Source organism: Pocillopora verrucosa, chromosome 6 (genome assembly GCF_036669915.1).
Source record: "Pocillopora verrucosa isolate sample1 chromosome 6, ASM3666991v2, whole genome shotgun sequence".
NCBI lineage: Eukaryota > Metazoa > Cnidaria > Anthozoa > Scleractinia > Pocilloporidae > Pocillopora > Pocillopora verrucosa.
Window position 1 is genome coordinate 8,769,511 of NC_089317.1, and position 16,904 is coordinate 8,786,414.

Here is a 16,904-nt window from a genome sequence, read left to right on the forward strand (position 1 = left end):
GAAAATATAAACATACACGCTTGTGGAGGTGAATTGGATAGATTATACACGTTTCCACTCGATTGATTGGCGAACGGTTAAAGATTTCTCGGCTTTTACTTAAAAACACGATGTAGCAAAAAATGTATAGCATTCGCACATGTAGAATTGAACACCCACTTAATATTAACTTGTTGTTTACTTGTTGTCTTTGAACCTTGTTTATAATCTGAATTTTGAGTTATCTCTCACGTTTGTGATAGCTACAGAGCTGATAACTGTCCCTTTTGGTAAAATCAGTCATACAACTTGTGTTCTCTATTTCTTCTGTTCAAAATCGTGAAAAAAATGGCTATTTCACTGATTTTTTTTTTATTACAAGGTATCAGTATGGAAATTGCCTATTAATGTGGAGGGAGAAAGAAAATATCTTTTGCCAAGAAGTAGATGTGGAAAAAAATTTGGAGGATGTAACAACAGAAGCCAGATGTATTGTCCAGCATCCAGGGTTTGACGAAACTCGTGAAGGTTGACTCCGTCTGCATTTGTTTTGTTACAAAACGTCACCACACAGCGCTTCTCAAGTTTTCGTTTTCTTTGGTTTACATCCTGTTGTAAGTGTCAACGCGGCTAAAAATGGTACAGTTTTGGATAACTTGAGCGTGAACATCATATATATATATGATGTTCACGCTCAAGTTATCCAAAACTGTACCATTTTTAGCCGCGTTGACACTTACAACAGTTAGCCGCGTTGACACTTACAACAATACATACCGAGATTTACGCGCCAAAAAGCATCGAGATAAAAATAGTGTCTTCGCGCTAGAGAAGCCAGGTGATTGGTCATACAATTATTTTCACTAGTGAAAAACGAAGTATGGACGCTCTGATTGGCTATATCATTATTTTCACTAGCGAAAAAAACCGTGTCGCTCGCTCACCGCTCCTCTTGACTGATAAATAGCACATTTCGAAGACCGTAAGGGCATTGTTCTCTTGAAAGATGGCTTCAAATCGGACTAACTATTTTCAGAGCCTAGATTCATAAATAGAAGAGTTCATAGACAGACAGGAAAATGAAAACACCAAGAAAAAGGCCAAACACGATGTTGCTCTGTTCCACGAATTTCTTGTTTTGAAAGGCGAGACAATTAAGGAATTTGAGCAGAGGCGTCCCAAGCTCACATCTCGAAAAAGACGAAAGTTTAATTCTCGGACACATATGTATTTCTTAATGAAAGCGTCACGCGTTGTGTTACGCGGTGTTTGGTTTCGCAAGGAATCGTTGACTTAATACGTTATACGGAATAGTGTGGGAAACCAAATATGGTCGATTTACAACGCTAAATATTCCGAAATGTTAACATTTTACACTTTTGTGTGTCCGTTGCGGTTTCTGATGATTTCTGCCGTGAGACGGCTAGGAAATGTACAAAGTTTTAAAACATACATGTTTCGCTTTTGAGCTTTTCGTCATGAACGCGACCCCGGTTAGGCGGGTTACCTCACCTTGACACGTTTACATGGCAAATTGTCACCCCGGCTGATAGGGTTACCCTACCTGGCAGACCGGGAATCCCGCTTAGGCGGGTCACCCCACGTATCATGTAAACGTGATCAAAATAAAATAAGAAATTATAGGGACAGGCGAGTTACCCCAATTAGGCGGGATACCTCACCTACCTGAGGTCCCCCACCTCCATGTAAACAGGCCCCAAGTTCGGGGCAAGCTCATCGGGTTCATTTTGATATTTCGTTTATTATCGCATGTTTATTGTGTCAGTTATCTTCATTGTATTTCGTTTGTTAATCGCCACGCGCATTCTTACACGAGTTCCTGTTAATTTATTGATTCCAGTTTACGAGAAAATGTAAACAATTGCAATAAAGATCAGCGTTTAAATTGGTTCGCGGTCTCCGTAACATTTCCCCGTATTTCAGCACGTTATACTCATCTGGTCATCATGTTTTTAACTCTCCCACTTAATGTTAAGAATTATCTAAGGATCCGACGATATCTGATGCAGGTTCAGCAACAACTTGAAACTCCCTCCAATATGCATATGCACAGGATCAATACGCCAAATGTAGGTTGTCATCAAAAAGTTGCAACAATGGCCTTTATTTAGTATCTTATCTCATAACACATTTGCCTTTCTTTAGCATATTAGTTACTGCGCATAAAGATGGATGGTCGAAGGCATTGAAAATTGGCTTTACTATGGCACTGACAATTGTTTACATCACCTCTGCATTGAACTCCGACATGCAGTTTCACATTCTGGGTGTTTGAAACTTGGTGTTGAACAGACGGTGTGGAGGAAAATTATCATTAATGAATATAACTAAACGGCCCATTGAGGTCATATTAGAACCACCATCATGACCAGCTCCCAGTTGGCTTGTTAGCTCAGTTGGTAGAGCGCTGCACCGGTATCGCAGAGGTCATGGGTTCAAATCCCATACAGGCCTGAATTTTTTTTCAGGCCTTATTTTCACTACTGCCTAAGTAGTGCACATTACTGCGAGGATCACTTTCATTCATGAGGTCATATTGCATAGCATGAATAAAGGGGTAAGTTTCTAAAGAAACTGTGGTGCTGCGTCGGTGGGAGAGTATAACAGGTAATTTAGTGTTAACAACTGGGTTGAAAACGTAAATTAGCCACCGTAAAGGGTAAAAAAGCTGACGTTTCGAGCGTTAGCCCTTCGTCAGAGCGATGACGAAGGGCTAACGCTCGAAACGTCAGCTTTTTTACCCTTTACGGTGGCTAATTTACGTTTTCAACCCAGTTGTTAACACTAAATTACCTGCATATTGCATAGCAATCTTGTGTTACTGACCCAAATTCTGTTTCATTTTTTTTTCTATCCAAACTAAAGCTCTATCCCCAACCTTGCGCAGTCAATCATATTTCTTTCGTACTTTCTTTTCTTTCCTACTTTTTATTACTTTTATCTGACATCTCGCGGGGCCGTGCGGCTTTTTTTTCTGGCCCTGCAAACGCCAACGCGTACCATCGTAAAATAAGGATTGTCGTTAATGTCCTTTTTAATGAAAGCGTGAGCGTGACCATACAGGCTCCTAATGAGAAAAATAGTGGCACCATTTAACTTCGACCGGTGTCTCACGTATGAAATGACTATTAGCCTCATTCGGATACAACAAACCTCTATATCTTAAGTTGAAACTTATCTTTTTAGAGTAAAAAATGAGAGTGAATCAAATTCAGGCTGTAGACTTGACAGGATTAAATTATCGTTTGTATTTTTCCTACACTGTCAGTTAACACTAACACTTTTGTTATATTGTTCATATTGAGATATTCATTACTTTTTAATTAAGCTTTAGACTCTTAAGGGTAAATACTCGGGTAAATAGGTAATGAAATCGATGGGACCTGGTATTTTGATATAAAGAAAGAAAAGATAGTTTCAATGTAACTTTATGCTGAAGTATGAACATAGAGAAATAACATAGTCGGTCTAAAATAAATTTGATGGTCTCAGTGGGGTTTGCCGTGAGTCATAAAATGGCAAATACAAATTAGCCGCTAAATTGTCAAATTTTAACCGTTAGTCGTTAAAAAAGCTAACCGTAAAAATTTTATTTTTATCGCGAGGGAAAAAAATTAACCGTTAGCCGTAAAATGGCCAAAATTTTTTAACCGTAGTCCTAAGAACCATTAGATATAGCATATACTTAAGAACATAAATAAATGAAAAATGGTAATTGTCAATTCCATAATCAGTTCTCACTCTCAAAAATCTTCCACATTCATAGCTGGTTATGCTACCGAGTCTTTTTTGAGAAATAACTCAATCCAAATTCTCGTAGAGCTTGTTGTCGCAGAACTGCATATTGATAAGCCTCTGCCAGAAAAAAAAAAAAAAAAAAAAAAAAGAAGACGAAAATCAACCAAACAAACCCAAAGCATTTGAATTACCATATCATTTGCTTTTTATTTCACCTGATGTTGATTTTCCATTTCCTTCAAATCTTTCCTAAGATTCTCAAAGGTTGGACGATCATCGGGATTCTCTCGCCAGCAGTCTTGCATGATTTTGTACCTACAAATTAGGATTAAAGGTTTCATGAAGTTGAAAGGTTCTCGATTTACTTCACCATATTTTAAATATCTTTCTTTGCTGTTGATGATCTATTGTAAAGGAGGATTTTATTTTTTTTACCGTTGAAAGTTTATCGATCATGAGAAGCGATAAAAAGAATATATAAACCACGTGAATAACTCAAGGATGAACAATAATTTAAATAATCAGGAGATTAAAATTCATAACCAGGTACTTACAAAGCATTATCCACGTGTCGTGGCCTTGGCATTCTGTAACCCTTTCGAAGTAGTTGTATCACCTGTTGCCCATTAAAAGATGGATAAGGCGAGCCACCTTAAGTGAAGAAGTTAAACATTAAATTAATTTGATCAGTTTTCTTAACTTTTAATGTGACGATCTTGTAGTTTAAAACGAGGCGTTTACGACTTTGGCCAGTCATATTTTTGACTTGAACAATGCATGATAGGTTAGGAATTAGAAAGGAGTCTGTCTGCAACGTTCCTTTTTTCCATCAGCGTATGTAAGAAATTTACCTCTCATTCTTCTCTCTTCCTAAACTTAAAAGGAAAACCTATCAGCGACAGTTTACACAGGAAAACTCAATAAATTAAATTTTCTTAACTTTGATCTTAAAGGGATGACTAAGAGCGATTTCTTTTCGAGCAAACTCACATACCGATCGTGAAGATTTCGTAAAGCACAATTCCAAAACTCCACCTAAATTAAAGATAACAAACCAAATAAAAAATTGTTCATGAGTAATGATATGCTGATACTGTCTTAACGCATACAAAAGATATTACATTTATAGCCAGATTCAAGCTTTGAAAAGTTTACAGGACAGTTTAATACTTACACATCACTTTTCGTGGTATATTGTCCATACTGGAGTGCTTCAAAAGCCGTCCATTTCGTCGGCACTCTTCGCTTTCATCCGTTGCAAGTTACAAGAAAATTTGTGAGAAAAAATGTCGAAGAGCGAGGTTGTAAAATCATTTTGAGTATTTCTATCAAATTAGATTTCCAGATACCTCTGTTTTCCATTGGTAGACACCTTCCCAGCCAGCGTCTCGAGCCATTCCAAAGTCAGTTACTTTACATCTCTCTCGCTCACCAACCAAGACGTTGCGGGCTGCAAGATCTCGGTGGATAATCTTTCAAACGTAATGCAAATAACTCATCGTTACTTCACCCTTGTAATCTACCCTAGAGTTAGGTTCTGCAAATGTGCAACAAAGCGGAGTTCTTGTTTTTTCATTTCTTTTTTTCAACACGTTCGTAAACCTATCTTTTCTTCATTAATTGTTTACTTTTTTTAAAACTTTCTGAAGGGGTAAGATCAATTTTCATCGAGATACTGTAACTTCCTATTTATGATATCATAATTCCAGGATAACTATAACTGGAAGATGTCATACATGACATTTTCGCACTTGAATGCAAAAAATCAAGCAATTTTGATCCGAATCCTACTTCCGTGAATTGAATAATTGCTATGGTAAACTAAACCTCAGTAAACCTCATTACAATGAACTATACTTGACACGTCATACGAATATGCTGGCGACCCACCCGCATAGTTGTGACGTTCAGCCCTACTAATTTGTTTTTGTATCTGTTTTTTTGTGTATGTTTTTAAGGTAACCGCAGTATTGGAGAACCTCCCACTGCAATAATTCCCTCCGTTAGGGCCTAAGCACTCAAGTTTTTGAACTGTTTTCAGATGACAGATGCAAAGTCAACTTTGAAGACAGTTTTGAACGGTTCGGCTTGTTTTTGAGCTCTTAGAAAGCAATAAATTAGATACATACTTATCAATGGCGGAACAAAGATTACATGGTTTCTTAGGTAGGAAAAGAATCCGATATCATTTGTTACTTTTCTTCTTCTTCTTCTTTTTTTTTAAAGAACATTACCTTCTTAGACGACAAATATTTCATGCCATCAGCTACTTGCCAAGAAAACTTCATCAACTGCAGAAAAGTCAGACTTGTCTGTGGCTTAACATCCGGGTCGTTGTAGTAATCATCGTTGATACTTCGGCTTTTCCTTAAATAACCCAAAAGATCTCCATAAGGGATATGCTCGATTATTACAAGCAAAGGATCTGTAAAAGATTTAGAAAAAAGCATTCATATATTACGATAAATTAGTACGAAAACAGAAGGACTCGCGTTAAAAATGAATAATATTTATTCATTGAAATGTATCGGACAATACTAACTAACTAAGTTATAGAAAAAGAATTGTTAATTGGATGCCTGGAAGGAAACACAGTTGTCACAAGGACCAGACAAAGAAAAAAAATCAGTCTGCCTCAATACCCTCCGCTAGATTAAAATGGAATAGCAGCGAGCTCGTAGCCAACGACGTCCTACTCAAGGATCATGTCTATCATCCTCAGTACAGATCTAGACCGTTGAGATAAGCAATGAAGAAAGGTTTGCGTATCGAAAGAGCAATAAAACGGTGGGTAACGTTTAAGCTCCGGCATCATACTAAAATAATGTTAAATGAATCTGCAAAAATGTTGGAGCATGGCATTAAGATGATTTCAAAGGATAAAAAAGCATTTTGAGGTCAAACATTTGAAAACATTATTTTATTTTGTATGCCATTAATCGGATCTAAAATTTTGTGTAATGTAACTGTTTCTTGATTCTATTTACCTGATACAGTGACGCATCCCAGCAGTTTGATAACGTGAGGATGAGGTTTGAGTTTCTTCAGAACTTCGAGCTCTGACAGCAAATCGTTTCTTTCTGCGATTGCACCGTCACCTAGATTTTTTTATGCCAAAGGAAAAAAAAAAACCGCCATAAAATTAAGCAAGCATTTCAGAAATTTTATATATATTTAAATCTATGACAAAACGTGCGTGAGTTTTGAGAACTAAACGAATTTTGTGTAAGTAGAATACCATGTAGCATTTTTATGGCCACCGTTATTCTTCCCTCTCTTCCTGGCAAGTTAGTTGCTGTTCCCTGTGCGACTTGACCGAAGGCACCACCTCCAATAACCTTCTCAATGATTACATTTTCTCTTTCTACTTCCCATGAGCGGGTTGCCGGATTAAGTGGTGCATATTCGTTCATTTCTAAATTATTCTGCGTTGGTTCTGCGTATTCCCTTTCCTCTGATCTTATTTCACTCAGGGGCATGTGAGGTCCTGAGTCACGATGCAATACAACATTATCATCGCTTTTTATTCTTCCCTCTCTCCTTGGCAAGTTACTGACTGTTTCCTGAGCGACTTGACCGAACCTACCACCTCCAATGTTCATCTCAATGATTACATTTCCTCTTCCCACTTCCCATGAGCAGGTTGCCTGATTAAGTGGTGCGAATTCGTTTATTTCTAAATTATTCTGCGTTGGTTCTGCGTGTTCCCTTTCCTCTAATCTTATTTCACTCAAGTGAGGTTCTAAGTCACGATGCAAGACATCATCAACATGGCTGTGTTCGATTTCAAGTGCCTCGTTCTGTAATTTAAAAGAAAAACGTACCACACTTAGCAAGACCCTGACATCACACTTAAACAACTGAGGATTACAAAGTAAGTGATTCGCCTTCTTTGGTAGTCTCATCATGTTTTATGGAAAATTTTTTAACTTTATACCGGTATTTAAATAATCGTAAAGTCATAGATTCATTTGTGGATCAGTACCGAGAGGATCTTTCATTAGTAGCTAAAAAGATCAATTTTAGCTAGGAATATTATAGAACTGCAGAAGGCATTAATATTTCCTCCAATTCGTTTGAATGATTCATGGCCAACTACCATTGCATGCCTGCTCTTCTTGGAGTACATTTCTATTAGATCACCCTACTGGTACTCATTCAACATCAGTGCAATCGCTAGAACTTTAAAAGAAACCGTAGGTATCTACTTTATGCCAATACGGATAGAATTCAAACTTACAGCATTTTGGCCGATTTTCTTACTTACAATTTGAGGCCAAAATTGTTCCTGATGGACCACATGCGTTCTGAAAGAAAATCAAACATTGGAAACAGCAGTTCTAGAAAGTTTAAAAGTAGGGATCGTGTGATATCACTGTCACCTAACTTGGACCACGTAAGATGATTTTAAGAAACAACACGAACAATAAGAAAGGAACTTACACAAGTTTTCAACAACTGACGAGTAATCGTTTTACATACAATCTTATGTAAATGTATATGTCTGCCTGGATTTGCAGAAACGTGAGCGCTGTCTTGCATGATTAACAGTCGGACTCAGGCCCTGCCACAGCTTAGTTAGTGGATGAAGTCCCTGTGGTTGGAGGGTGATTGATATTCTAAAGCAGTGGGCTTGAGAAAGGCTGCGATGTCTGCACTTAAGCTGTAGCCCTGGCCGGGTGGTGTTTGCAATCTCAAAAACCCCACCCCTCAATCCGATCCTTTTGAAACTAAACCACCCTCAACCCTCTAGGGTTATAGCTATCAGGGTAAATTTGAGCAAAGGGAGAGTCAAATTAATTAGGAGTGCGAGTTAACCGGGTTCGAGTTAGCGGGGTTCCATTGTAAGCTTAAAAAAGCTTCTCTCAAACTACTAGCAAACTAGGATATTTTGAAGAGTCCAAAACCTACCCTTCCCAACTGCTGGCAAAGACATAAAGCCCGCTCTGTTCTCATCGGCCAGGTTGACGCCCCTTCAAGCGAAATTCTGGAAGGCGGGTGTTGGCAAGCCCTCTCAAGCCCCTTGCTTTGGAGTCAAAACCACCTTCCAACCATATAATGTTTACCCTCGAGCTAAGCTGTGGCAAGTAACGAGCCTGACTGTCAATCTTGTAAGACAGCGGGCACGTTATTGCTAATCTAAGCAGGTATATACATATAAAAATATATTATTTTATATATAAGTTATCTGCTTTCTGTTGATCACTGCAAATTGTGGGTGTATTTTGTATTTTGTATTTTGGAGCCAACGTCATTATCATAAGACTCGCATGCCTGCAAAAGACTCCCTTAAGGCCATCGCACAAGGCTGATAATTATTTGCTTACTGTTGACCACTTCGCGACTTTTGGGGACATGTAGGAGTAACCTCCACTGTTGTATGAGTACAAGCTTGCAAAACCCATTTCAGACATACAGATAATTACATTTTCTCTGCTTTTTATTTACTAGCCAGATATTTAACTTTATCTTACCGATCTCTGTTTTGACCTGAAAATTGCAAGAAAAGAAATAGTGAAATAGGTCAGAGAGCGGCCGTATTTATCAATTAATGGTTATAATTTCCTTATACCATTGATATGCCGGATATGAATGGAACATTTTGCAAGTAAATAATCACCCGCAATCTATGTTCTTTGAAATTATAGGTGTCAGCATAAATTCAGAGGAATCACTTTGTCAGGAGGTCTGAAATTTAACCGAGATGCACATTTGCCTAGCCCTCTGGTCTCTACTTTTCTTTCTATTTCTTCTTTTTTCTCTGATTCTTTCTCAACCCCCTTTTTGGGTTTCTTTCTTTTGAATTTAATTTAGCTCGGACGAGTAAGAATCCCTTCTGAGACCCTCTAACCCTAGGTATGTTCCATTAAAATTAGCATTTCTACTTACGTTTCCAATGTTTCCAAGATTTGAAAATTATAAAAACTGCAAACACCAAGGCAAGGACTCCAATAACTGAACCATAAATAGCATCTTTATTAACTTTCGTTGGTTCAGATGGAACAGGACTAGGAACAGGAACTAATTAGGAATAAATTTGAGATTCATCTCTCCAGAAGCAAAGCCCTCATATCATCAGCCCGTTACTTAAATGATCAAAAAGTCGATCAGTTCATCACAACAACTAAGTGAGTCTACGTGTCGAGACCAGAAAACAATTACTATATTGAGGTATAGTTCATACTTCTTGCTGTACGTATATTTAAGTATGAGTGTAAATGGAAAATTTAGGGAGCACTCGCGTGCGCCTAAAGCAACGTTTACGCTCCCTGGTGCTCTCCAAATCTCCCGCGCGCATCCTGCATACAGCTGTTTCGACAAAGGTTGTCCAAAAACAAGTGTTAAAGCGTACGCGACAATGCCCAAAGGTATTTTGGGAAACATCTAATAAATTTCAATAAAATCTCAGAACCATGCTTCGACCATACAGCGAATACTTGAGATGGCGGTTAATATGGATGAAAGAGTTTTTAAGATACAGCGTTGACGAGGTAGCGGCTGCTTTGTACATGTCGCCAAAAACCATTCTTCGCTACGTATCAAAATGCCTAAATTCTGGTGAAATGAAAGCAGAGACTTTGGGACCACCGTTACAAAGTTTTTTTTTTGCATCCACACGCGGATTTTCTAATAATGGAAGCGGTACTTGACCACCCGGAAAAAAACCCTCTCAAAAATTGCACTGAATATCTACGAACAGACAGGGTCAGAACGTGCTCTTTCCAGCATATCGCTGTATTTGAAACGGAACCGTTTTAGCCGAAAGAGAGTTTGTCAAATATTTCTTGTCAGTGCTACGTTTTGATTTTTCCCAGCTTATGTAAATTTAAGAAAAAACGTGTTTGATTATTATTATTATAGTTATAATCACTCATTTTAAAGCTGACAACAATTTCCCTACAAAGATCTGAAGCAGACAGAGTACTTTTTAGGTCTGCCTCTTGTCTCCTGAATCCCGAGATGTTGATGTTCTTGGATGAAAGCGGATTTGTGTGTGTTTGTTTGTTGTCTAACACAACATTTTGTTCCCTGTTTTACTATTATTTAGCCCTGATCGTTTAGTAGTATCACTTTGTTTTTTTTTTTATTTTATTTTATCAGGACAAAAGACTTAACGTACAAATGGTTATAGCCCGATCGGTAAAAGAGCTGAGGTGAAACGTATGGCGCAGAACTGGGGACCGCGCATAACAGCCATTCCCATTCTTTGTACAGAAGGAATGATTGATCTTGGCCTTTATCAGGGGAACGTCAATGGAGCAACATTTGAAGACTTTGTGGATGAAAAGCTATGCCCCAACTTGCTTCCATTTAATGGAATCTACCCGCGATCAGTGGTCATAACGGGTACAAGAGAATCTTTGGCAATATTAGGATTTTGATTGAATTGTTAAATAATTGTTTCCACCCTTGTCCAAATTCTCTGTTAAAAAAAAATCATTGTAAATAGCCCGCTTCCATAAATTGATTTCTTCCTTTCTTATTTGTCTTTTAGATAATGCAACTATCCACCACACGCAAGCACCGATTGACGCAATTAATGCAACGGGAGCGATTGTTCTTTTTCTTCCACCCCACAGTCCTAATTTCATGCCGTGTGAAGAACGTTTTGCACAAGTAAAGAGCTGGATCAGGGAAAACGATGTAGCCTGGCAATTTTGCATAGATCCAGAACTTATGGTCGAAGAAACGTTTCTTCAATTCACGGATGAAGAAATCAAAAACTACATTCGACATGCAGAGTATTTTTAATGACTTTTTTTTACAACAGTTACTATTCATGTAAATCATGAATTTGGCTCCTACTTTAAAGTTAATATTTCGACAACGTTACAAAATTAAAATGGTGTATTCTAATGACGAGGATTAAATTTACCTCAACTGACTGGAAGTGATCCGCGGGAAATTTAAATTTTCCTCCCCATCATTCGTGCCCAGCATCGTAACTTGAATTCTAGAAGCTTGTGTTCTTTTCGCAATCTCGACAAGCAAGCGTCATAGCTACTCTCTCTTTTTTCGTCGCCATCTTCTTCACTTTCAGTCAGCGCAGTATTGCAGTTGGGTTTGGCTAATTTTAGAAAATGATAATGACTGAAAAAAAGAACCCTGGATGTTGAGCTTCAAGTGCGGCAGAACGTGGCTTGTTTTATAGAGTTTGTAAACAATGCCTTTCCTCTTTTTTCCTGAAGGAACTCTTGAAGGGTCTTTATGTGGGTCCACCCACAAGGTTATAATACCGTTCTTTGCTAAGGATAACGCCTCAGCAAGCTGGATCTCCGATGATATGGAGTACGTTTTCTTTCCGTCGGCGTAGTACCCAATTTGGAATGTTGTGTCTGTCCCGGGTGTGATTTCCCCTGTGCAGTTCTCAAGGTATTGGCATTTTCACATAAGGGCACGCCCTTTACTGAATAGGTGTCGTACCTACCCTTGTTTGTTTCTTTTAACACACGCAGATAGATATTCATAGTTCCGCCTTCCATCGCACTGAAAAACTCGTGAACTTGACGATGACACAAGGATCTACCACAACCCATAATGCCTTTCGGCATTGTCGCGTAGGCCTTAATACTTTTATTGAACAACCTTTCTCGAAACAGCTGTATTTTGACTATGAAATATTTGAAGCCTGTTTCCGATGTTTTGCAGGCGAAATTAGTTTCATCTCAACACCTAGGATGTCAAATATTTTTTCTTCGCAACAGAATTTCTTCATAGTATAACTCCCGGTCATATACGTCACCGGAGGACATGCGTTAAGTTATTTCGGCGTACATGTGGACCTATGCAGAAATTAACTCTCAGTTCAATGAAAACCAGCTGTATTGGAAAAAGAGATGATTTACCTGTAGCTGTTTCTGAGGTCACTTTCCTTCAGGCGGCTGTTTTATAACGGCCGCTTCCACGGTTGACATCGATGTTTTTCGTTGAAAAGCATTTGGCCTTTTACTTAAAAAATTTCTACTTAAAAAACTTATACTGTATACCTTGTAATCAATCGTAATATGTGAATACCATCTGGCTCCTATGATTACATACAATCAAATGTTAGAATAGGCGTTTCGAAAAGTGAAATTTTTACCGCTTATACATCAAAGCTCTGTAAGTGTTCTTCATTCCTCCACTTGATTGCTGATTGCCGCCCTATTAACTAGGATAACGAGTTGGCATAAAAATATCTAATACATCTTACCTTTCACATCGATGGTGGTTTTTTCTGATGCATTACCACATGGATTACTTGCCTCACAGGTATATTTTCCAGCGTCCCTGAAGCTGATTTTTGAGAAAAAAAGTACATTTCCATTTGTTTTTTGACCACTGCTGTCCTTAATCCAAACGACAGTTGGTGCAGGGACCCCAGTTGCTTGGCATGACAGGTTGAAAGACCTCCCTTCGATTAATGTATTTTCCTGCATTTCTTCAATGGATGAAGTCACTGTTGATGAATAAGAAGAAATGTTTATTGTCGCATAAATATAGTTTTACAAATTTAACGGAAGGTCTAGATTCACCCATACAGACCGTCGAAGCTTGGTTAATAATAGATAAATAAATATATTACTGCTCTCCATGAACAAGACTTTAGTTAAATTTGCATACCAATGATCAGTCTGTTATGAATTATGAAATAAATAAGATGCTACGAGCGCACCAGTGAACTCCCCGGCTCATGCTTTACAATATTTTCTCGAGTTCATTTTGAACTATTTGACAAACAGTGTGGAACAAGATCGGTCTAGATGAAGAAATGTTTGATCAATTAACAAATGTTTGACCTTTCCTAAGAGAAAAGACTTTTGTGGCCTTACATGTGTTGACGAAAAATGATTTCAATTTCATCAAAAAAAAACAAGCTTAAATACCTTAGTCGCCTTTGTACATATTTTGTGTCTTCAGACAATCAGATAAATTGAGCTTGCCTACGTCCATTAGTCCGTCAATCTAAAAACTGTCTGACAAACTACCTCATCTAACATGTCTCCAAAACTTAAGTTAAAAATGGTTTCTTTTAAGCATAGACCTAACATCCATTACTTACAGTTAACAATAACAACAAGTCCCGTGCTGTTGCCTGTACCTATGGCGTTCTTGGCCACACATTGATAAACATGCATTCCCCAACTCAGCATCTTTCTCTTCCATACACCAGAGCTGCTAACATCATTTACGGGAAAGTTATTTTCAAACAATGCATAGCCATCTACAGCTGGATTTCCATGGGATGAGCATTTGAAGATTATGGTCTCATTCTCACAGACAACAGACCTACTTGCCGACAACTGAACATTTACTGGAGAGTCTATGGAAACAAAACAAACACATTGCTGTGATGTTGATAGGAACTTATCTCCATAGATACCCTAAGGGCTTGTTTACATGAAGGCGGGAGACCCCAAGTAGGTGAGGTAGCCCCCCAAGCCTTGGTTGAAAAATAGCCAGCGTTTACCTGCAATGTTACAACCCCGGGATCTTGAAATAAGGTTGCTGGTGCGCTAGCAATAATATAACATGAAGGCAACCCCAGCCGGGCGGGTTACTTACATGGCAAATTGCCACCCTGGCTGACTGTGTTACTCTACTCAGCAGAGCAGACAATCCGCTCAGGCGGGCTACACCACTTACATAAGGGGACGCAAGCGGCCTCAACTGTAAGTACTTTTTAGAAATGCTAGGATATTATCCAAACATTCCTAACATTCCGAGCTACGTGAGGGTGTCAAAATCCGTGCGTATGTCACAGAAATGTCACTAGACCTAAAGTACGCCAGGTAAGGGCGAATAAATCGTGTGGATATATTTCTCTTTATAATCTACAATGTAACGCAAAGGAACCGGCCGAGAAATAAAGGCACTATTGATTGCGTGTGAAACAAAAGCATTAGCTGATGACATTTTTATATCAGGCATTAATTCATTTATCTTCTCATATTTATTCGCCCTTATCTGGCGTACTTTAGGTCTAGTGACATTTCTGACATACGCACGGATTTTGACACTCTCGCGCAGCTCGGAATGTTAGGAATGCTAGGATAATATCCTAGCATTTCTAAAAAGTACTTACAGTTGAGGCCGTTGGGGGGGGGGGGGGCATGCAAACGTGCAAACGTGGTCAAGGTAACATAACAGAGTATAAGGAGAGGCCGGTTATTTCAGCTACCTGGGGTGTTCCGCCTCCACATAAAAAGGCCCTAAATGAGTCGTTGGTATAAATGACTTAAACAATGTATTTATAATTTTCGCATGATCCATTCCACAATTAAGGGAATTTCCACAATTATGGTGTTCCTACGTCACCAGACCTCATCCTGGTATTTTGGCATGCGTATAATTGGTGTTTTTCGACCCAAGTTATGTTGAGGTATGCAGATTCTGCAGATTCTGAAAAGCAGGCGCAAAATTTGTTTGAATTTGTTTCAGTGAAGGTCATACTTAGTCCTTTTAACTTACATTGCACGTCGATTGTTATTTTCTCTGATGCATTGCCACACTCATTACTGACTTCACATCTATACTCTCCTGATTCATTCCGGCTAGCATTTGTAAGTGCCAACAAACTTGAATAAACCCGTTGGCCACTGCTTACTTTGACCCAAGAGACCATAGGCGTAGGAGTACCTGCTGCTATACACGGCAAAGTAATACTGTTTCCTTTGGTTACTGTTGCGTTTTGTATTGACTGTATGGACGCAGGCACTGTCATTAAATAGAAGAGATAAAGGAAACACTGATGTACCTATGTAGTAAATACAAATTCACCCATTGTAAACAATAACTGAAAATTTCAAAGGCCAATTAACGTGTTTTAGATCAGCGAAGCTAATCCAAGTAAATTATTTTGCTCCGATCTTATCTATACGCGGAGTAGATTATAAAGCGTTAGTTCTCTGAGGTTGCATTCTCTTTTCAGCGGCTTATTGGAATGTGGATTGATCCGTTGTTCTTCAAGTTCGTGAGATGAAGTCCTCGAGTGCCCCTCAGTGCCTAAATATGGGGTAAGTGTGTCAAAAGAATTATTCTAATAACTTAAAGATGTATGTCATCCCTTTTTTAAATCGTTAATTAAAGAATCATTTTAAGATATCTTAAATATCCTTTACTTGCCTAATTTTTAACTTAGCAATTTGTTTCTTCTTTATCACTGCTTTTGTATTACTTTTTATTTTTTCACACTCTGTCAAGTGTTTTGTTCTGTAAGAGATGGCCACAAGTTTACTTGTCCAGTGTATGTACTTATTGTGTTTTACCCTGTTTAAGTGCTTTGGTACGTCCACAAGTCATTCTCTCAATCTAAAACCCCTTAAAACAGCTTCATTTCATTGCCTGTCGCCAAAACTTTCTCTAAATTGCAGACATCACATCAATTACTTACAGTTTACATTAACAACAAGTCCCGTGCTGTTGCCAGTACCTATGGCGTTTTTGGCCACACATCGATAAACAAACATTCCCCAACTCAGCATCTTTCTCTTCCATACACCGGAGGTGCTAACGTCATGTACGAGAGTGTCATTTTCAAACAATGCATAGCCATCTGCAGCTGGATTTCCATGGGATGAGCATTTGAAGATTATGGTCTCATTCTTACAGAGCGCAGACCTACTTGCCGAAAACTGAACATTTACTGGAGAGTCTATGGAAACAACACAAAAAATTGCTAGGGTGTTGATAGGAAACGCCACAGATACCGTGAGGGCTTGGTTTCATGAAGGTAGGAGAGCCAAAGTGGGTGAGGTAACCCCCTAGCCGTGGTTGAAAAATAGCCCGCTTTTAGCTGCAATCTTACAACTCTGGGATCTAGGAGTGAGGTCGCTGGTGCGCTTACCATGACATAACATGAAGGAAACCCCAGCTGGGCTGGTTACTTACATGGCAAATTGCAACCCTCGCTGACAGTGTTACCCTATCTCAGCAGAGGAAACAATCCGCTTAGGCGAGTTACCCCACTTATCATGCAAACGTGATCATGGTAACATAACAGATCATAAAGAGAGGCTGGTTACCTCACCTGCTTGGGGTTCCCCACCTCCATATAAAAAGGCCCTAAATCAGTCGTTTACAAAAATGACTTAACATAATGTAATTAAAATCTTTTCATAATCCATTCAACAAGACCAGAATTAAGAATTAAGGGTATTTCCACTATATGGTGATCTTACGTCACC

General features: G+C 38.7%; 1 protein-coding gene, 1 non-coding gene and 1 pseudogene across 2 annotated transcripts in view; 2 read left to right on the forward strand and 1 right to left on the reverse strand.

The window, feature by feature from the left end:
- Positions 1-2,381: 2,381 nt before the first annotated feature.
- Trnat-ggu (transfer RNA threonine (anticodon GGU)) lies at positions 2,382-2,454 on the forward strand. The gene has a single exon. It is a non-coding gene; the product is annotated as a tRNA-Thr (tRNA).
- A 534-nt stretch (positions 2,455-2,988) lies between these two features.
- LOC131774912 (uncharacterized) overlaps positions 2,989-16,904 on the reverse strand; it is a 69,060-nt gene continuing 55,144 nt past the window's right edge. Inside the window, exons 38-53 of the mRNA XM_066168881.1 lie at positions 16,112-16,372; positions 15,190-15,435; positions 13,781-14,041; positions 12,932-13,177; positions 9,628-9,759; positions 9,213-9,228; positions 8,006-8,045; positions 6,977-7,538; positions 6,726-6,836; positions 5,973-6,163; positions 5,088-5,210; positions 4,913-4,983; positions 4,733-4,773; positions 4,293-4,389; positions 3,954-4,053; positions 2,989-3,853 (exon numbers count right to left, since the gene is read on the reverse strand). Coding sequence (XP_066024978.1) covers positions 3,776-3,853; positions 3,954-4,053; positions 4,293-4,389; positions 4,733-4,773; positions 4,913-4,983; positions 5,088-5,210; positions 5,973-6,163; positions 6,726-6,836; positions 6,977-7,538; positions 8,006-8,045; positions 9,213-9,228; positions 9,628-9,759; positions 12,932-13,177; positions 13,781-14,041; positions 15,190-15,435; positions 16,112-16,372 — 2,576 coding nt within the window. The 3' untranslated portion in view covers positions 2,989-3,775. The remainder of the gene's footprint in view (positions 3,854-3,953; positions 4,054-4,292; positions 4,390-4,732; positions 4,774-4,912; positions 4,984-5,087; positions 5,211-5,972; positions 6,164-6,725; positions 6,837-6,976; positions 7,539-8,005; positions 8,046-9,212; positions 9,229-9,627; positions 9,760-12,931; positions 13,178-13,780; positions 14,042-15,189; positions 15,436-16,111; positions 16,373-16,904) is intronic.
- LOC136282031 (uncharacterized) lies at positions 10,699-12,576 on the forward strand (annotated as a pseudogene).